This window comes from Palaemon carinicauda, chromosome 4 (assembly GCF_036898095.1).
Source record: "Palaemon carinicauda isolate YSFRI2023 chromosome 4, ASM3689809v2, whole genome shotgun sequence".
Taxonomy (NCBI): Eukaryota; Metazoa; Arthropoda; class Malacostraca; order Decapoda; family Palaemonidae; genus Palaemon; species Palaemon carinicauda.
In genome coordinates this window covers 70,848,215-70,871,222 of record NC_090728.1, presented here as the reverse complement: position 1 = coordinate 70,871,222, position 23,008 = coordinate 70,848,215, and the positions used below count along the sequence as shown (strand labels likewise).

General features: G+C 39.6%; 1 protein-coding gene across 1 annotated transcript in view; it reads left to right on the top strand.

Annotated features, from left to right (window-relative positions):
* Ide (Insulin degrading metalloproteinase) overlaps positions 1-23,008 on the top strand; it is a 511,525-nt gene that overhangs the window by 428,727 nt on the left and 59,790 nt on the right. Inside the window, exon 16 of the mRNA XM_068372359.1 lies at positions 7,843-8,000. Within this exon, the coding sequence (XP_068228460.1) occupies positions 7,843-8,000 (158 nt within the window). The remainder of the gene's footprint in view (positions 1-7,842; positions 8,001-23,008) is intronic.

Below are 23,008 nucleotides of genomic sequence, written 5' to 3'. Positions count from 1 at the left end.
GATTCGCTAATGACGTCCACAATTGAGAGGTGAAAGTGGTTCCCCTGTCAGAAGTAATATGCTCAGGGATACCGAATCTTGAAATCCATCCAGAGAGTAAGGCAGATGTACATGAGGCGGACGTTGCAGGTTCCATGGGAATGGCTTCAGGCCAACGAGTGGAGCGGTCGATGACGGTAAACAGGTAACGATGTCCTTGTGATGTGGGTAGGGGGCCTACAACGTCGACGTGAATGTGTGCGAAATGACGCTGAGGTTGAGGAAAGGTGCCCACTCCTGAATCCGTGTGTCGATGTACTTTGGAAGTTTGGCAAGAAGTACAAGCGCGGACCCAATTCTTAGCATCCTTAGAAATGCCGTGCCAAATGAACTTTGCCTTCAGCAGCTGTGCAGTAGATCGGCACGAGGGATGTGAAAGGCCGTGAATGAAATCAAACACCTGTCGGCGCATGGGAGCAGGAATCCAAGGTCGCGGTCTACCAGTACTGACGTCACAGAGGAGGGTGGTGTTGGAGTCTTCGAGGGGAAAATCTTCCCAACGGAGGGACGTGCAGGATGTCCTACAAGCTTGATACTCTGGATCCTGTCGTTGGGCTTCAGCCAGGGCGTTGTAATCCAATCCCAGTTGAACGGCAGCCAACGTGTTTCTTGACAGGGCATCGGCAACGGGATTCATTTTCCCAGGGACGTATTGGAGGGTGCAATTGTATTCAGCCACGGCGGAGAGATGTCGGCGTTGACGGGCGGACCAGGCGTCAGACTGTCGAGTGAAGGCGTGCACCAGATGCATGTGGTCTGTGCGGATGACGAAGGGCGTACCTTCTAAGAATTGGCGAAAGTGACGGACAGCCAAGTGCACCGCCAGCAATTCTCGATCGAAGGTAGAATAACCCGATTCTGCCTTGGACAGTTTTCTGCTGAAGAAGGCCAATGGGCGGGGCGAGCCTTTGACCACCTGCTCGAGTACTGCACCAATAGCGACGTCGCTGGCATCGGTGGAGAGAAGGAGAGGGGCGTGTGGGATAGGAAAAGTGAGAGCCGCAGCAGTTGATAGGGCCTTCTTTGCATTGCAGAAGGCTGCTTTTTGAAGGGGACCCCACTTTAGGTCCTTTGGCTTGCCCTTGAGGGAGGCGTAGAGGGGAGCAAGAGTGGCGGCAATGGCTGGCAGAAAACGGTGATAATAGTTGATCATGCCCAAGAATTCCTGCAGAGCTTTGACGGACGAGGGCGCGGGGAAATTCTGGACGGCTGCTACCTTCTCAGGGAGGGGATGGACTCCTTCAGGAATGATACGGTGCCCTAAGAACGACACTTCGTTGGCGCCAAAGGTACACTTGTCATACCGGACTACAAGGTCGTTTTGTTGCAGGCGGTCGAGCACGATGCGCAGGTGACGGAGGTGTTCCTCTTTTGAGGAGGAGAACACAAGTATGTCGTCCACATAACATACACAGAAAGGGAGGTCCCCTAAGATGCCATCCATGAGACGTTGAAACGTTGCCCCAGCATTACGAAGGCGAAAACAGGAGTAATTGAAGGTGTATGTACCAAACGGAGTGGTGATGGCGGTCTTGGGGATGTCTTCTGGGTTCATAGGCACCTGATAATACCCCTTCAGGAGGTCGAGCGTAGAGAAAACCTTCGCTTTGTGCAGGTAGGAGGTCACATCGGCAATGTTTGGGAGGGGGTAGTGATCCGGTTCTGTTTGCATGTTCAGGCGCCTGTAATCCCCGCACGGACGGAGGGAGCCGTCTTTCTTCAGAACGATGTGTAAGGGTGACGACCATGGGCTGGAGGCCTTTTGGCAAAGGCCCATTTTCTCCATTTTGGCGAACGTCTGTTTGGCGGCTGCCAATCGTTCCAGTGCCAGACGTCTGAATTTTGCGAAGACTGGGGGTCCCGTCGTCTTGATATGGTGATAAATACCGTGCTTGGCAGGAACCGTGGGCGTTTGGCGAAGTTCTGGACGGAAAACTTCCGGGTACGACGTGAGGAGGTGGGCGTAGGCATCCGTGGGTGCGCTGATGTGGAGAGCGAGGTTAGAGGGGGCTGGTTGAAGAGGTGTCGACAAGTACGAGTCTGCGTTGACCTATCGTCGGTGGGCGACATCGACCAGAAGGTGGAAATGAGAGAGGAAATCCGCACCGAGGATTGGCATTGTGACGTCAGCAACGAGAAACTTTCAATTGAATTTACCGTTTCCGAACGATAATGTGAGGTTCTCGTAACCGTAGGTGGGTATCGCAGATCCGTTGGCAGCTCCTAAGCGGACGTCGGCAGATGTAGACAGACTACGTCGTGCCTTGAAGAGTTTCCTTGGCAAAAGAGAACGACAAGCACCCGTGTCTACCAAAAATCGCACGCCCGTTCCTGCATCCTGTAAAAAGAAAAGATTAGAAACATGGGAGGCCACCGCCACAAGCGATGGCCTACTTACACGTTTTTTGGCCACTGACAATCCTTGGCACATTTCTTCGCGGTTGCCCCGAATCTGAAGTGGTAGTAGCAAAACTGCGGCGGATGGGAGGTAGTAAGTGGCTGTAGAAGTCGTTCGTTGGGGCGCGAGCGATTGGTGGGTGGTGGGCGGCTTTGTCGCCGCTTCGGCACATCACGGGGTAGGCGTGTATGTCCTATGGCATTCATGTCAGCTTCGGTTGACGTTGAATAGGCATCCTCGTCGTCAGGGGTGGAGGCGTTGATGGAGGTCTTGAAGTGGCTGTCCATAAGGGCGTCGGCTTTGGTCATCAAGTCCTTTATGGTTAAACTATCGACATCGGGTATGGCAGCGCGTACAGGTTCGGGTAAACGGCGTATCCAAAGGGCACGAAGTAGGTTCACCTCACGAGGAAAGCCGTCTGCGGCAGGTTGAAGGCGAGCGATACTGGTCATTTCCCTGAGGGCAAGCGAAGCCCTTTGGTCCCCCAACGGTTGTTGCGAGAGCTGAAAAAGCTTTGCTATACGGGCGGCTGGCGACGGCGAGTACTGCTGCAGAAGGTATGTTTTGAGGGCGTCATACGCTATTGGGGTGTCTCCTTGTTCACAAAGCCAGTCGGATATTTCTGGGAAGGTGTCCTCGGGTATCGCCGCGAGAACATAATCCGCTTTGGTGGTTGAGCGAGTCACGCCCCTGATACAGAAGTGGACTTCTGCGGGTTGAAACCAAGCAAACGCCACTCCGGTGGCGAACGGTGAAAGTTTCAATGGGGCGGCCGCAGCGCCAACTGCTGTAGTAGAGTCCGTCTCCGTCATAGTACCAACGATGGAGGGGCGAGGGAGGTGGGGGTGGAAGGCAGTGGGAGCGAGTCGACTTCCGGGGTCACCAATGTGACGGCGCCGAGTAAGGTTGTGAACTCAAAGGCAGGTTGGAAACGACTGAGTTATATTAATGTAGAACACTCTCCTTATATACAAAACCTCAAGGCAACAGGACATAAGTTCACAAGACAGACAATATTACAGAGGAAAAACCAGACATGAATTTTCATGTTCGTTTTAGTGCGAGGGAAGAGCGAAGATACAAGCATAATATATACAAAAAGAATTATGTACAATTGTGTGAAACACGGTTGGTACAACACACAATCTCTCTCTACAGGTAACTGGCCCTTCCCTCTTCTGTTCCAACGGCCAATCTCAATAGCAAGAGAATGAGAACTCAGTCTTAATCTTGTCCACTCTGTTCACTCCAACTCATTTACAATAGTTTTTTTTTTTACTATAAATATCATGAATGTTAAATTCTGAATTAATGTTTTTATAGAAAGTTAATCTGCTTGAGGTTAAGGTAGTTATTTCATGTTTCAATCTTTCAGATGATTGCATTACATAGTCAAAATCATTATCTAACAAGTCTGGTATAACATGAGGTAGGGGTATTAAAATTTAAGAATGAAATAAATTTTAAGACATGACACAATGTTGTTTGTGCTTCTGCTTTTGCTGATGTTGATATAGAGTCATCAGCAGTAAAAATACATCCCAAATATACATAGTGCTTGCAGGGATCAACAGCAATACTCTCAACAACCATTGGCTCCATATTGTGTCCATTGCCATTTATCACAAAAAAATTAGTCTGACTACTTTTTACTTTTGTTCCATGAGAGCTACAAAGCTGATTGAGTAAATTTAACTTTTTCATCATTCCACGCCTAGTTGTTGAAAGAAATATTATGTCGTCCAAAAGGACAAGGATGTGTAACCAACTCAAAAACTCATCAATACCACAATTATTTTTAATCAATCTTATAAGATCGTCCACAAAAATGAAAAACAATGGACAGGTTGGTTAATCCTGGGGAACACCAATTGTCGAAGCAATTAAAATTGTCCCAACAATACTATTGGTAATTTTGTACATCGCAATAAGTGCTACTATCATAACAGATCCACAACCCTGTCTTTTCAATATCAAAAATAAAGTACGCTTTGGTACTCTGTCATAAGCTTGGAAATCGATAAATGTCACAAAAAGTTTGAATTTTTTCCTCTTTGTGCAAGGTCAATCAACAATCATAAGGACATGATATGCTCCAAACACCCCTATCCCTTCTGCGACCCCGCCTGCTCCCTGCAGGGAGTAAACCTAAGAGAGAGTCGGGCACACAGAACTGCATCATATAATTTAGCAATTGAGTTTATCACATTTATTGCCCAATAATTCTTAACTATTAACCTTGAACCACGTTTAAAGACAGTGAACAACTTTACATTTATCCACAATGCAGGATACAATGAGGACATAAATATATTGTTAAACAAGGTTACTATGCATAAAATCCAAGACACAGTAACATTTTATATAATCCAGTGGACACTCCATCAGGTCCGCTTGCTTTCCCACTCTTCAAACGCTTGATCTGTGATTGTACTTCATGGTATGAAATAGGATCATTCAAAATTGGTACATATATATCAGTTAGTAAGTCATCAAGATTCTCAACCGTATCTACCGAGTGGTCATACAGTTGTGTGAAGTGTTCTATAAATTCCTGATCTGATGGTGAAGAAGCATTACCAAAATCAGTTGAATTGGTTTGTAACTCTCCGCACCAATTAATAGCTTGCCAAATTGTAGCACTATCATCCTCACTTAAAATGCGTTCCCACCTTCTTACAGTTGTATCAACATCAGGTGCGGGCCTCCTAACTACCGATGTACTTGCGCATTCGTAGAATATAGTACTCGAATTATCTTCAAAATTGTCAATACTTTCATCAAAAGTAGGTTCTCTATGTTTCACCAACTCACTGACAAACAATTCTTGATTCATTTGTTCTGACATTATAGGCAGAATCACATATTTATTAGTAGCTTTACTGTACAACACGGCGTGACCACTGAGCTGAGAAGCTCTTTGTTTTATATGAGTTAAATAGAGGCCAGGGCATATAAAGGCTAAGGATAAGAGTGCATGATTAGAAGGTAATCTTAAATCCTAGATATCATAACCCTTAACAATGTGTATGTACTCATGACATATCAAACAAGAATCAAGCTCAGACACTCACAGTTGGCCCTGCCTATAAATAAGACCTCCCTTGAATTGCCTACAAGACATTTGAAGATTGTTAACAACCAAAAGTTTTTCATCCACACAAATCCCAAGTGACATCCTCCCAATGTCATTAGGAGGTTCAGCATCCAGGATAGCAGCGTAAGAATAGCTAGGAACATACCCTCACACTGGCAAGTCATGGACACCAACACCAAAACAAGCATTTAAATCGCCCACCACCACACAACCACCTGTATAAGACTTAAATTTCTCCTGTATTTTACTAAGTAATGACATGTCAAAATAAGGTGAATCAGAGGTGGGGGGACATAAAAACAAAATAACATATTCGGCACACAACTAATTGTGAGCCACATCTGATCACTAATACAGTACTTATATCTTCAATCACAACATAAGAAAAGACACCTACAGATCAAAACACTTCTACTTCCGCGGTGTTCTGCGTTCCTATTACGATTAATACAAGAAACATAACCAGGTAACTTAATTGATAATGAGGTTTTCACTTTATTAAGGCAAATTATATCATAATCCAATAATAAAATCTCTACAAAAGTTTTCTACATTTTGGTCCTAACACCATTAACGTTCCTTGAGATTATTTTAAGATGTTTCTGTGGCCTACCTAAAAAGGGTGAGGATTCTATTAATCAATCACCACATCATCTTTATAGAGCTTTTTCTCCTTATAGTCCATCCTATTTGCACATCCCTGATTTTCTGGCTTCTCTTTCTCTCTTTTCGGCTTCATGCAGTCTCATCCATTCCATCCTGACAACTGGGTGGGTATCCTTTTTTATAACAATCCTCTTGAATGGGTTTTGGCATTGTTTTAAAGCTTTTCCCTTTTCAACTAGGGCATCCCTTTCTGCTCTCGAGCCCAATGTGACAAGTATAGGTCAGGAACAAGTATCCTCATTGCGAGTTCCTATCCTCCTATGAGATAGAATCGGAGTAGTCACCTGAAGAATGTCAAATATCTTCTGGACCTTAGAACTTTCATCATTCAACTCCTCCAGAGCTACCTATTCATCTAAAACACCAAAAAGAACCAAATTTCTTTCCCTCTCCTTGCAATCCAATTTCTCCAAAAATTGCATCACAGTGATCTTGGAATTCACTTTTGCATCAGAAGAAACAAGAGACAATTTCACCTCTGCTAAATCGTTCATGATTGTTGTTAATTTCTCATGAATATCTCCATCAGCAGCAGTCAAAGTTATTATAGCTTCTATCAGTACATCTTTATTAATGCCGTCAGCCAAGATGGCGTCACTTATGACGTCATCCGAGTACCAATAACAGTAACGGAGGAGGAGAACTTTGTAACGGCTCCTCCCATATCTTGCCACCAACTTCCCCCTCAAAGCGTAAACGCTATATGGGGTGCAGATAGCTATGTGGTATGTCAAGAATACGTCCCCTGTTATTATACGATATCCTAAAGGGAAACCTTTAAGGTACTCGCGCCAGAAGTTAGAATTCTGGAAACCTTTAGTTTAATTCTCTGGGAATATCCACTGTAGTCATATATACCCAAAGGAAGCTACTAAAGGAACCTTCCATCAGGACGACATGGCCTGAGCCCAAAAATGCCTTTCAGCTGCGAATGCTGTAGTCTCTTAAGATCATTTAAAGTCCTCATGATACAGACAATTTGGACATGGGCGTTACTGATGTATTTGACAGCAGTCACCAAGACGTTTTCGTTGTCCTTCGCTGCTATGGATGCTCTGGGTTGTTACGGCCTAGTGCGCATGCGCAAAAATGGAAGTGAACTCGAAAGGGGATTCTACACCATTCGCCCTTTATTTATTTTAAAATTTAACTGAAACCAACATGCACTGAATTCACTTCCGCCCTAGCACACAAGCACCACACATTAACATGTCCTTTAGCACAATCACGTCAACATCTCTCGATGTAGTTCTCTTGAAATTTTATGAAAATACCCAGATAATTTCACAGTGTGTTTATCTATAACCAAGGCTGCTATACATAGAACATTAGTTGTATGTTATAGATACCAAATTTTATTTTCACATTAAAGATGTACAGTATATTCTAAATATATTTTGAAGTCTTATTTAAAAGAATTAAAAGAGGCTATTTATTGATAATCATAACATAGCTTCCTAAATGCATGATGATGAGTGAAGCTTGTATCTCTGTAAAGAACCTTCTAGGCTACCAGTTTTGCTGGATTTATACATATTACCAGAAACTAAATTCATTAGTTTTGTGAGATTTTGTCATTTTTTTTATATTTTAATTTACCAAGTTTTGAAAGGAAACTATAAATAACCTTTTTGTTTTACAGAATCCAGTTACATATATAAAGCTGAAAATCGCATTCATCGGAGCTCTGCTGTGGAGACTTACTTTCAGTGTGGTGTTCAGGGAACTCATCAGAATATGATGCTCGAGCTTTTATGCCAAATTATTTTTGAGCCTGCATTTGATGAATTGAGAACAAAGGTAATTTGTTTTATCTTTTAGAATTTCATGTACAATATGCATTGTTTGACATTTTCTCTATACGTTCCAGTAAACCTATTATAACATATACCTACGCTTTACAATACTGACAAAAATAGCTAAAATGCAGCATTACTGTATATTTTATATAATTTTTCATAATGCACATTATTAAAGATAATATGTTTTAAATTATGAAATTTTTAGCGTGGCTATAGTTAAATAGTACATCCCTATCCTTGACTTTCAGTGTTAGCTTTTTTAATATTTGCATGTTTTCATTCTACTTTTTATAAGTAAATAATGTATACAATACAGTCTATGCAATTGATAACTACAGCAGTGTAAAGGTATTCTACTGTATAACAGTGCATTTTTTTTAATAGAGAGTAGCAATAGATATGCATCGATGAGAGTAGAGTAGTCCTCATTTATATTTTCATCAGTTAACCCTCCTAGCTGGGTTCTAGCTTCGTTATTGTTGATATTGACCAGATCCATTTATGAGACCCTCCTGGAGTTATATTTGAAGGATTCAAAACACAAAATTTGACATAAAATCATATTCCTCTTCTAAGACACTTCTGATGTCAGTAATCTTTGCTTTAAATTTCGAATATAAATTATTTTCATTTAAGCTTGAGTAAGTTTCATCTACAGTTCAGTCTTTATGTAATGTTTACAGTATCTATACAGTAATGCTTCACAACACAAAATTAATTAGTTCTGGAATGACTTTTGATTACATGAAAATTTTGTGTTAGGAGTCACATTTTACATGTAAATCACATGATTCTTTCCAAACCCTTCAAAAACACCACATTAAATTTAATTTTGTAATAAAGCTACAGTATAACCACAATGAAATACTGTACAGCCAAATACATTTGAACCATTCAATATACCTAAACTTAATGTTAATACCTGTAAATTAACTAGTCATTTGAACATAATGCAATAATAATTGGAAAATAATACAATATATACAATGAAATACTCTACATATACAAAATACTGTATACAGTACCATATGTGCTGTACTATTATAGTTACCCTTACTATAGAGAGATACATTATCTATTGTGTATATAACCCATTTTCTTCAACCTTTTTAATGGGTGACTATTTTATTCTTGGCCTTGCTGACAAAAATCTTTTCTTATCGTGAAACATTTTTCGCAATGTGCGTCAGAAAAGTCTTTGCTTCTCGTTTCGCAGCATGAAAATTTTGTAAGTAGATTCTTTCATAAAGAGAGGTATGACTGTATTTCATATAATCATACATACATACATACATATACCAAGGCACTTCCCCCAATTTTGGGGGGTAGCCGACACCAACAATGAAACAAAACAAAAAGGGGACCTCTACTCTCTACGTTCCTTCAGCCTAACCAGGGACTCAACCGAGTTCAGCTGGTACTGCTAGGGTGCCACAGCCCAACCTCCCACATTATCCACCACAGATGAAGCTTCATAATGCTGAGTCCCCTACTGCTGCTACCTCCGCGGTCATCTAAGGCACCGGAGGAAGCAGCAGGGCCTACTGGAACTGCGTCACAATCGCTCGCCATTCATTCCTATTTCTAGCACGCTCTCTTGCCTCTCTCACATCTATCCTCCTATCACCCAGAGCTTTCTTCACACCATCCATCCACCCATACCTTGGCCTTCCTCTTGTACTTCTCCCATCAACTCTTGCATTCATCACCTTCTTTAGCAGACAACCATTTTCCATTCTCTCAACATGGCCAAACCACCTCAACACATTCATATCCACTCTAGCCGCTAACTCATTTCTTACACCCGTTCTCTCCCTGACCACTTCGTTCCTAACCCTATCTACTCGAGATACACCAGCCATACTCCTTAGACACTTCATCTCAAACACATTCAATTTCTGTCTCTCCATCACTTTCATTCCCCACAACTCGGATCCATACATCACAGTTGGTACAATCACTTTCTCATATAGAACTCTCTTTACATTCATGCCCAACCCTCTATTTTTTACTACTTCCTTAACTGCCCCCAACACTTTGCAACCTTCATTCACTCTCTGACGTACATCTGCTTCCACTCCACCATTTGCTGCAACAATAGACCCCAAGTACTTAAACTGATCCACCTCCTCAAGTAACTCTCCATTCAACATGACATTCAACCTTGCACCACCTTCCCTTCTCGTACATCTCATAACCTTACTCTTACCCACATTGACTCTCAACTTCCTTCTCTCACACACCCTTCCAAATTCTGTCACTAGTCGGTCAAGCTTCTCTTCTGTGTCTGCTACCAGTACAGTATCATCCGCAAACAACAACTGATTTACCTCCCATTCATGATCATTCTCTCCTACCAGTTTTAATCCTCGTCCAAGCACTCGAGCATTCACCTCTCTCACCACTCCATCAACATACAAGTTAAACAACCACGGCGACATCACACATCCCTGTCTCAGCCCCACTCTCACCGGAAACCAATCACTCACTTCATTTCCTATTCTAACACATGCTTTACTACCTTTGTAGAAACTTTTCACTGCTTGCAACAACCTTCCACCAACTCCATATAACCTCATCACATTCCACATTGCTTCCCTATCAACTCTATCATATGCTTTCTCCAGATCCATAAACGCAACATACACCTCCTTACCTTTTGCTAAATATTTCTCGCATATCTGCCTAACTGTAAAAATCTGATTCATACAACCCCTACCTCTTCTAAAACCACCCTGTACTTCCAAGATTGCATTCTCTGTTTTATCCTTAATCCTATTAATCAACACTCTACCATACACTTTTCCAACTACACTCAACAAACTAATACCTCTTGAATTACAACACTCATGCACATCTCCCTTACCCTTATATAGTGGTACAATACATGCACAAACCCAATCTACTGGTACCATTGACAACACAAAACACATATTAAACAATCTCACCAACCATTCAAGTACAGTCACACCCCCTTCCTTCAACATCTCAGCTTTCACACCATCCATACCAGATGCTTTTCCTACTCTCGTTTCATCTAGTGCTCTCACATAAAATTACAAATTTTTAATGCAGTGTATCTTGAGTCATGGTATGACAATGAAACAATCTCCAATAGATTTAGTTGATATGAGAACAAAGGCCTCAGAAGGATATTGGCAGTTAAATGGCAGAACAGGATTAGAAATGAGACTATAAGAGATTACTCAAGTGCCATATGTGAATGAGATCATGATGAGGGATAGATGGAGATGGTTTGGGCATGCTTTTCGCACTCCCCAAGAGAGATTAGTTCATCAAGCATTCAGCTCGGCTCCACAAGGCACTAGAAGATTTGGAGGACCAAGGCCTACATGGCTGAAGACACTGAAGCTTGAAGTTGTAGATGGTAAATGGAGAAGTGTTGAATTAAAAGCTCAAGATAGAGATGAATGGCGAAATCTAACTGATGGCCTTTGCGTCTATAGGCGTAGGAGATGATGATGATGATGATCTTTTAAAATTTTGCATACTGTATACTCATGTATTGTGTAATTATTTTTGGTTGAATTTACATCATATGCCAAATAGCATATGTGTATGGCATGCCTAAGATGAAATATAACTGCAGCTCATAAGGGTAGGCTCTATTACACATCAAAACATTTGGTTTTAACTCATACCGATATGTAAAAGTTTGGTTATACATAGTATAACATAGATGTTAGGGAGTAGGTTGGCCAAGGCACCAGCCACCAATTGAGATACTACAGCTAAAGAGTTACTGGGTCCTTTAACCCTTTTACCCCCAAAGGACGTACTGCTATGTTTCACAAAACTCATCCCTTTACCCCCATGGACGTACCGGTAGGTCCTTGCAAAAAACTGCTATTTAAAATTTTTTTTTGCATATTTTTGATAATTTTTTGAGAAACTTCAGGCATTTTCCAAGAGAATGAGACCAACCTGACCTCTCTATGACAAAATTTAAGGCAGTTAGAGCAATTTTAGAAATATATACTGCAAAATGTGCTTGAAAAAAAATAACCCCTGGAGGTTAAGGGTTGGAAATTTCCAAATACCCTGGGGGTAAAAGGGTTAATTGGCCAGATGGTATTACATTGGATCCCTCTCTGGTTACAGCTCATTCTTCCTTTGTCTACACATACACCAAATAGTCTGGCCTATTCTTTACACATTCTGCTCTTCCCTTCTGTACACTTGACAACACTAAGATAACTGGACAATTCTTCCTCACTCAAGTGTTTAATTATTGTACTGTAATTGTTCAATGGCTATTTTCCATTTGATAAGGGTAGAAGAAACTCTAGCTATGGTAAGCAGTTCTTCTAAGAGAAGGGCACTCCAAAAGCAAACCATTGTTCTGTAGTCTTAGGTAGTGCCATAACTTTTGCACCATGATTTCATACTGCCTTGGGTTAGAGTTATCTTGCTTGAGGATACAGACACACTATTCAATGTTTCCTTATTCCTTTTCTCCCTGGGCTATTTTCCCTATTGGAGCCCTTGGGCTTATGCATCCTGCTTTTTCAACTAGGGCCATAGCCTAGCTAGTAGTAATGATGATGATGATACTATATGATCTTGAAGATCAATGACTACAAATTAGATAATAATGACCAAGAAACATTGTAGAAATACACATTGTGAAACTAACTTCTGAGTAGATTCCATTTACTGAAAGTCATTTGCTAAAACTAATGAATAGTAAAAACTTCAGTTTTTTATTTTTTATGGTTTTTATGCAATATATTTTAAATACAGTCCAGCTTCCCTATCCAGGAATTAGCCATTCATGGCTTAACTTATAGATTCTTTTTACTATGTCATCTGCTAAAACCAATCAATATTAAAGACTGCAGTTTTTTTTTATATTGTATGTTTTTTTTTTTTAAAGATATTTTGAATACAGTCCAGTCTCCTCATCCAGGGATTAGCCATCAGTGGCTTAATTTATACTTGGTCATCCAAATAGGTACTGCATTATTATTAAAGGATTTATACTGAACCTGGAAATTCCCATACACATACGGAAAAATGAATAAGTTAGTAAAAAAAAATAGCACCTAGAGAAATAACTCGCTAATCATCCTCTCACAGCTAAAGGAAGTTCTACTTTCATCACCTCCCCCACCTTGAGACATGTGCCTTTAAAGGTGGAAAATTATTTGTTAAATCTTTTACACAAACAAAAAAGAGTAAAAAGAGTTTAGCATATCTGAGTTTTTATCATTTTATGATATCTTTAAAAAATTTTCTTTTGAAAAAACAGAATTTTAACAATGTTTTTTTATTTCTTTACTTGCCTGAATATCATATTGCTTCTCCCGAAGCTTGGTTTATGGACATTTAGCCCCAAAATTTATTTTAAAATTCCCCATTTTCCATCTTTTCAAAGGATACATAAAACCAGTAAAGTAATGATACAATTAAGAAGTTAATGGTAAGTAGCACAATAAGAGTTACAAACCATTCTTCAGTTTCAGTCAAAAGTATTCTCTATTTCTTGACATCGCAAACCAAAGAGAGGGAAGGTGAGCATGTATATAAGCATCAGGTGACTATGGAAATTGAAAAAATGTTTTATTAGAATTCTGTTTATTTAGAATCAGATTCCGCTCATATCCTGTTAAGAGCCGTAGTAAGTCATAAATACGTCTTAATAATAATTACCCAGTTTAGTTTTGAGTGTACTTAACCCTTTTACCCCCAGGCTATTTGGAACTTTCCAACCCTTAACCCCCAGGGGTTAATATTTTCAAGCACATTTTGCAGTATATTTTTTTTAAATTGCTCTAACAGCCTTAATTTTTGTCATAGAGAGGTCAGGTTGGTCTCGTTCTCTTGGAAAACGCCTGAAGTTTCTCAAAAAAATTATAAAAAATATGCAAAAAAATGTAAATAGCAGTTTTTTGCAAGGACGTAGCAGTACATCCATGGGGGTAAAGGGATGAGTTTTGTAAAACGTACCAGTACATCCTTTGGGGGTAAAAGGGTTAAGAGACCTTTGGCTATTCAATGTTTTATATATTGCTGTCTGGAAGTTATTTAACTCTCAGAATTTGTGTAATGATAGTTTAAAGTGGAAGAGTTTCAATGTACAGTAAATCAAACAAGTGAGTTTGGAATTCGAGAGGTTGAGTAACTTGCCAGTCGTAATATATATAATATTATATGTCAGGTTCCCAGTCACGAGCCATAGTATAATGTATTTTTGGGGCCCAGACCCGGGAACCATAATTGTACTGTATTGTATATTTATGATGCTCAGACCCTTGGGATCGAGCGAGGCTGTTTTGAATATTGGTGATAACAGGGCCGTGTTTTGATTGAAGTTTTGAACAAATTCAGTGTTGATAGGATTTTGTGTATTGGATATATTTTTTGAAAAGAATTAAATATTATTAAATTACAAGGTGGCACAGTTTAATGTCCAAGAGTTTTTGAATAACACAAGTGTTCAGGAATTGTCAGAAGCTAATGTAACTAAAGCTCAGTAGCTCTCTATCTTAATGACATGTGGAGGCCATGCAACAAGTGGGATGATTAAAACCCAAATCAAGTGTCTAGCCTTAGAAGCGTTGATAAACTCGGGAAAGTTGGCGGAAGAGAATATCGTGGAAGCTCGTGAACTGTTGGAGGAAAGTGAGGAAGAATTTCTAGCGAAGCAAAGACTGGTTGACCCTCAAACTGGAGGCATGAAAGCAGATAAGGATGTAGAGGCTGAAATTCAACGAATTCCAGCTGATCAAGTTGAAGATGGAAGGAAAAGAATGAGAAGCAGCCCGAGAGATTGCAAGAAAGGCAAAGTTAATGGAAACGAGGGAAATCGCAGAACGAGAAGAAAGAGAGAAAACGGGAAGAAAGAGACCCAGAACTAGAAGAAAAAGAATGAGATGAAGCCCGAGAGATTGCAAGACATGCGAGGAGGATTACAAGGAGAAAATGAAAAGGAAGAGGCAAGAGAGATTGCACGACATGCACAGGAGCTGGAGCTGTGGCACGGCCGTACACAGTCGACAGAACAGACAGACAACTCCTGCTAGGCATAAACCCTTTTTAATGTGTTGGAAACCCAGAGGTTAATTCCAAGGTTTACAGAAGAGACTCAAGATGAGTTCTTCAATCATTTTCAAACGGTCGAGTCGATGATGGAATGGGCAGAAGATAAATGGTCTTTATTATTGCAGAGCATACGTACAGGGAAAGGTCACAGTACTTATTTATCCTTATCTCTGGACCAGAGAAAGGAGTATCAAGAAGTAAAGAGGAGCATGCTGTAGGTGTACCAGATGACCCCTAATTATTATAAGGAAAATTATCGAAGTTTGTGGAAGGATGAGGAAATGACTTTCCTGGATTACACTTATCAGGTACGACAATGTTTTAGAAGATGGATAAAGGCTGCTAACGTAAAGGAGATGGCTAATTTGGAAGAATTGACAATACTAGGGCAATATCTACGAGGAATTCCTGAACATATTTGAACGTAATTGAGAGAGAGAAAGGTGAAGAAACTTAATAAAGCTTCCTCACTGAGTGAAGATTACAATATTATCAGAACCCTCCTTGGGCATGGAGTTTCAATCATCTTTCCGACCAAGTGCCAAGTATCCACCAAGCCGTGGAAACCAGTTCAGTAATAACTACGGGAACAAGTTTAGCATTTACAACGGAAGTAGCACTGGTACTGTCCCTAAGCAGAATGCGATAGTACCATAGCAACAAACGTCGAATCGTCCTCCTTCAAATATCATGAAAGACGTGCAGATGCAGAAGTGTGACAAGAGAGGCCATATCAGTAAGGAATGTCGGTCAAACCAACAGTGTGGATGCCTTTAAACCATACATTTATGAAGGTATGTTAGCAGCAATAGAAGGGAGTGAGCGAACCCCGGTCAGGATATTGTGCAACACATGTTGTAACCATTGTGTGGTGGTACGAGGGGTATACCTGTTGTTGGAACAGTCTCTCATAGGGGACTCAGTTATTTTCAAGGGAAAAGGGGTGAGGAGGTTACCCCTATTTGCCGTTTGAAACTGTCATGCGAGTTGGTGACAGGTAATTTGACTTTGGAGTAAAGGATTCAATGGCTGTAGAAGGAGTAGACGTCCTGCTGGGTTATGAGGTTGGTGAGCGCTGTTCGTGCCTTGTCCCATTATAACGGAGAAACCTTTGAAGTATAGTCCTACTACTAAACTCGAGAAGGACTACCCGTCTCTGTTTCCTTGTTGTGTTACGACTAGGAGTATGAAGAAGAAAGTCGCTGCTAAAAAAGAACAAGAAATTGAAGGAGCGATGAACTTAGAGGATTTGTTTTCTGAAGAAGAAGATTCCCTTGATAGTACGCAAGAGAACAATTCCAGAGTACGCCCGAGCGAAGAGGAACGACAGATGAGTGGACAAGAGGAAAAGGAAGAAAAAGAGATCGAAGGAGCAATGAACTTGCAGGATTTGTTTTTCGAAGAAGAGAATTCTCTTAATGATACGCAAGAAGAGAATTCCCGAGTAGTCCTGAGCGAAGAGGAACGACAGATGAGCTGAAAAGAGGACTTGGAAGAAATAGAAAATTCAATGTTAGAAGTAGGACACGTGAGTAGGAAAAGGCTGATAGGATTGCAATAGAAGGATACAATGTTAACAGAAAAATGGAAGGAACGAGAGGAAACGGAAGGAGAAAAGGTCAGACAGCTGAAAAGCCCAACGAGTGCATCAAGGAAGCTCCCTTATGCCCAATGGAAGTACGTACAGATCCTTCAGGAAAGGACTGAAGGAAATGATAGCAGAAAAATGGACAGACAGAGAGGAAGCAGAAGGAGAATATGTCACAAATTTGAGGAAAATGATCGGCGAGGTAAGAAAATTTTCCTCAGAAGGCATGAAGACGACGAGTCAAGAACGAACGAAGAAAAGGTTTGGTAGGAAGAGCACAAACAGACAGGTTGCAGGACCCTTCAGCAAAGGACCAAAGAAAATGTTGGCAGGAAAAAGGAAGGATCGAGAAGAAACGAACAAAGGAAATGTCAAGGATTTGAGGAAAGGAATCGGCAAGTTAAAGAAATTTTCCCTAGAAGACGAGAAAACGAGTTAAGGACGGATGAAGAAAAGGTTTGGTATGAAGAGTACGAACAGACATTAAACGCTTGCTGAACTGTTTCTCTAAATTTGGACTTCCTTACGTTATACAGAGTAATAATGGCAGCAATTTCGTATCAAAGTATTTCAGAGATAAAATGAAAGAGTTAGGGATTAAACTTGTAACTTCCACCCCGTACCACCCTGAACCACAAGGAATTGTTGAACGTTTGCATTAAACGTTGAAAAGTTGCTTAAGGAAGTTGTGTAATAATTTCGAACATGATTGGGAAGAAAAGCTACCTTTTGTCTTGTTGGCTTTACGATTAGCTCCTAATGACACCACGGGATTTAGTCCTTTTGATTTGTTGTTCGGTCACACTGCCAAAGGACCTTTAGAAATTTTAAAGTGTAAGTTAATGCGAGAAGAAGGTAGAAAGGATTACATAAAGAATATCGAAGATCACAAAGAGGATTTAAGGAAAGCCTGGCAGTTGGCAAAAGAAAATGAGAGCAACCATCAAGGGGAAACTAAAAGGAAGTACGATCTTAAGGCTAAAGACAGAATTTTCCATGTGGGTGATAAAGTCTTAGTATTAGTCCAGAAAGAAGGTCCCTCATTATCTTAAAAGTTCGAAGGTCCATTTCCTATCATAGATAAAAGGGGAAATTTGAATTACTTAATTGATATGAGTAGGCGTAGAGCTAAGTGGTTGCACATCAACTTGCTAAAGAAATATAATGAACGTCCAGTGCCAGTTGTAACTGTGTCCCAGAGAGAGATTACTTTTGAGAAGAACTCTGATATTCTTAATAATTTCACGTTGTTTAATTCTAGCTTAGAGGAAGAAAAAACAAGGGAATTATTCAATGTGTTTTCAAATTATCCAGAAACTGTTAGTGATAAATTAGGTTTAACTAATCTTTTAGAACACAATATTGAGTTGCAGGACACAAAACTCATTAGACAAAGTCCTTATCGTCTAAGCCCAGAAAAAGCAAATTCAGTCCAACAGGAAATTAAGTATATGCTAGACCATGGTTTGATTGTTCCTAGCGAAAGTGACTGGTGTTCTCCAATAGTTCTTGTTAAGAAGGAAGATGGATCAGGTAGGTTGTGTATTGATTTTAGAAAAGTGAATACTGTAGTGTTACGAGACAAAGTAATTTTCCCTTCCCCAGGATAGAAGATTGTTTAGATAGAATAGGAAACGCCAAGTTTATTTCTAAACTTGATTTGGCCAAAGGTTATTGGCAAGTACGTTTAAGTAGTCGAGCACAGAAAATATCTGCTTTCATAACACCTTTCAGTAGTTATGAACCCTAAGTTATGGCTTTTGGTCTACGAAATGCAGCGAGTACTTTCCAAAGATTAATGAATAGAGTTTTAAATGGAATTGATAACTGTGTCGTGTATTTGGATGATCTTGTAGTATTTTCAGATACGTGGGAGCAACATTTACGCATTTTAGCTAAAGTCCTAGCAGTCCTTGAGAAAGCAAAACTTGTTTTAAATCTGAAGAAATGTGAATTCGGGAAAACCTCGATCACACATTTGGGTCATAAAGTGGGTCTAGATAAGATTTGTCCAAAGGATGGGAACATAGAGGCTATCATCAACTTCCCAATCCCTACCAGTAAAAAACAGGCAATGAGATTCTTTGGAATGATTTCATATTTCCGCAGATTTGTTCCTAATTTTTCAGAAATAAGTGCTCCAATAACTAATCTTTTCAAGAAAGGACAAAGTTTTGTATTTGATTATGAATGTATCGAAGCTTTCTATAAGTTAAAGGCCATAATGATTCATGAGCCCGTACTAATGTTGCCCGATTTTAGCAAGGAATTTAATTTAGCGATAGATGCAAGTGATATTGGCATAGGAGGAGTTCTGTTGCAAGAAGTGAATGGGACTAAGCACCCTGTAGCTTATTATTCGAAGAAGTTAAATAAAGCACAGCAGAATTATTCAACTATTGAGAAGGAATTTAGTTTAGTATCAACTTTACAACATTTTGAGATTTATGTACGTAGTGGTCATGTTTTAACTGTGTATACTGATCACAATCCGTTAGTTTACTTAGATAGGTTTAAGAATGAGAATAAACGTCTCATGCGTTGGAGTTTAGAATTACAAGATTACGATTTAAAGATAGTTCATATAAAGGGAAAGAATAATGTAATAGCCGACAGTCTTTCTAGAGATATTTCAGAATGAAATGGGCATTTGTTTGTTTGTTTTTTTTCTCTTTCATCAACAAATAAGAGTGTGCTTTGGTTTTGTTATGTGATGCGAGAGTAATGAAGTACTGTAATTGTTTCTCAGTTTAGGGATAAGTGATTTTCTCCCTTGATAATTTTGTTTTAAAAAAAGATAAAATCAGTAAATTTTCCTTTTTTATTCTTTTAGGGGGACGTGTCATGGGTAGATAGAATAATATAGAAAAGAATGTTAAAACATGTAAAGTTTCCACTCTTAAAAAGCAGAAGAGAGGAGGCCCCGCTAGTGTTTACGAAAAACTGTCACTGCTGTTGATTTAGGTCAAGATATTTATTAGATGTGCCTAGATCAGCAGACCTTGGGCATAACGATCGTCTGTGTTAGCAATTCAAAGAGCCAGCGTTATGGAAGGACCCATAGAACCAAATTAGGACAAGGAGAGCCTGTTGTCGCCGAAGAATATACATTAACGGAAGGTAAACACGTCTCGCTTCAATTATAGCGCCATATGGATCATGATTACACCAGCAGAGCGTTCGGGAAGATGCGATCATAGAGGCGTGGTTTTAAGGAAAACCAATGAAGATGAAGAAAGGAGAAAATTTCCATATATGGAATTGTCCATAGTTAGCCCCTCCCATACAGGGGTATATAAACTTCGAAGAGAGAGAGAGAGAGAGAGAGAGAGAGAGAGAGAGAGAGAGAGAGATGCCTTATTGCCTTATTTTTTGTTTGGGTTCCCCCAGGTCCCCCAGTGTGAGGCACCTCGTATATCCACCAGAGAGTTGCTAATACATCTTCCGGTGTATTTTGCATCTTCCAGTCTTGGATGGTCTAGGATGCATCTTAGGTATTTATCGAGCTGATTTTTAAACGCATCTACGCTCACTCCTGATATGTTTCTTAGATGAGCTGGCAGCACATTAAATAGTCGCTGCATTATCGATGCTGGTGCGTAGTGGATTAATGTCCTGTGTGCCTTTCTCAGTTTACCTGGAATGCTTTTTGGTACTATTAATCTACCTCGGCTTGCTCTTTCTGATACTTTAAGCTCCATGATGTTTTCAGCAATTCCTTCTATTTGCTTCCATGCTTGTATTATCATGTAGCGTTCTCTTCTCCTTTCTAGACTGTATAGTTTTAAAAATTGCAGTCTTTCCCAGTAATCAAGGTCCTTAACTTCTTCTATTCTAGCAGTATAGGACCTTTGTACACTCTCTATTTGCGCAATATCCTTTTGGTAGTGTGGGTACCATATCACATTGCAGTACTCGAGTGTACTACGCACATAAGTTTTGTAAAGCATAATCATGTGTTCAGCTTTTCTTGTTTTAAAGTGTCTGAATAACATTCCCATTTTTGCTTTACATTTAGCCAACAGTGTTGCTATTTGGTCGTTGCATAACATATTCCTATTTAAAATTACACCAAGGTCTTTAATTGCTTCCTTGTTTGTGATTGTCTCATTATTAGGTCCCTTGTATGCATACACCATTCCTTCTCTGTTTCCATAATTTATTGATTCGAATTTATCGGAGTTAAATACCATCCTATTTATCTCCGCCCATTCATATATTTTGTTTAGATCTCTTTGTAGTGAGTTCCTATCTTCATCACAAGTAATTTCTCTACTTATTCTTGTGTCATCGGCGAAACTTCTCACTACGGAGTTTTCAACATCACAGTCTATGTCTGAGATCATAATAACAAATAGCAGTGCAGCTAATACCGTACCTTGGGGCACACCAGATATTACCTGGGCTTCATCTGATTTCTCGTCATTTGCAACCACTATCTGTTTTCTGATTTGCAGGAATTCTTTTACCCATTTTCCTATCTTTCCCACAATATTATGCTTTCTCATTTTTTTCTCCAATATGTTATGGTCTACCTTGTCAAAGGCTTTTGCAAAATCTAGATAGATCACATCTGTGTCTTTTTCATTTATCATATTATTGTATATGTTTTCATAGTGAGCTATCAGTTGGGTCTGTGTACTTTTTCCAGATACGAAACCGTGTTGACCCATATTAAACAAATTATTTTTGACCAAATGGTTCATTATTTTCTTTTTTATTACCCTCTCATACACTTTCATAATATGTGATGTTAGACTAACAGGTCTATAATTGCTTGCCTCTAGTCTTGATCCACTTTTGAAGATAGGGGTTATATAAGCTAATTTATGTTTAACATATATCTCGCTCATATCTATACTCTGTCTTAGCAGTATTGCAAGTGGCTTCGCGATAGTGTTTGCAGAGAGAGAGAGAGAGAGAGAGTGTGTGTGTGTGTGTGTGTGTGTGTGTGTGTGTGTGAGACCAGCCTTACGACAACTTGTCCGAGATGTTCAGAACGAGTTGACCCTTGTCGTTATTACCAACTACGAAGCACCCAGACCTGAAATATCTACATTCCTGAACCATCAAGAGCTGCTGTGAAGAGTACCGTCATTTCTTTTAAGTATTATTTGTCTGCATTCTTGACTGTTCCCCTATTTGCTGAAGTGTAGTTTAATCAGATGATTTTCTTTGTTCAATTCTGTTCCTCCCAAGTACTCAATCAAGAAACATTGATCTTTGACTAGTTGTAAATAAAATTGTTTTCTTTTGCGAGTTTTCTTTCTAGATTCCTTTTTTCAATGTGGTGATTGTCGATTTATCCCAATTTAATGAATCAATTCAAAAGAACCTGGTTCAATCCCCACGAGGATCGTAACATACATACATACATACATACATACATATGGTTTTTTTTAATATGGACCTCAGATAAAACCTTGTGAGCCTCTAACTCATGTCACCTGGGGTTAGAACTCCTCAAGCAGGTACCTTAGTACACAAAACACTAAGGCACCTGCTTGAGAAGTTCATACAATGATTGGAACAAAATCTTCATCTCCAATGTTCAACTAAAGCCTATGAGGTTTATGAAGATTTTCTACATGTTTACTACTCCTCTGAGCCTCTGAAGTTTCACATTTTATAAGTGCTTCCTTTTGACATTTTTCCTTCTTAGTCTACACAAGATACAAACTTTCTCAAAAATATATGTTTATTGCTGATTTCAGAAAGGAGTCTCTTCGAATAGCAGATAGTGAGGTGTCTCCAGAGATAATTTCTTCAGAGGCCTCTGATATTGTTTTCTTGACTGCAGTAAAATTTTTGCAGCAGTCTGTATCATCAACTTTTGGTTTTATCATACTCTTTTAGGAGAGATTTGCAGATAAAACTGAACTTTGAATCTTAAAAGAATTGTTATCTCTCAGGTGACACATGTACAGTATTATTTACCTACATGTTATATCTGTTAATTCTAAGATGGATGAAACAAATCTTATCCTCAGCTCTCGTCCTTAACACTTGCTACAACCATACAACTTGAAACAGAAATGAAATATATATATATATATATATATATATATATATATATATATATATATATATATATATATATATATATATATATATATATATATATATACAGTATATATATAAAAACACCATTCACTCAGCAATAAGGCCACACCCTCTCTTGCTCATCCCCTTTAAATCCCAAACACTACCTGTTACTTCACCAAATGTCACTTCACCTTCCCTTTTATCTTTCTCACATGAGCCAATGCAGGCACAATTTTAATCTAAAACATACTTCCACTCTCTCATCTTTTACTTTCTATCATATACTACATTCATGCACACTCAGACGC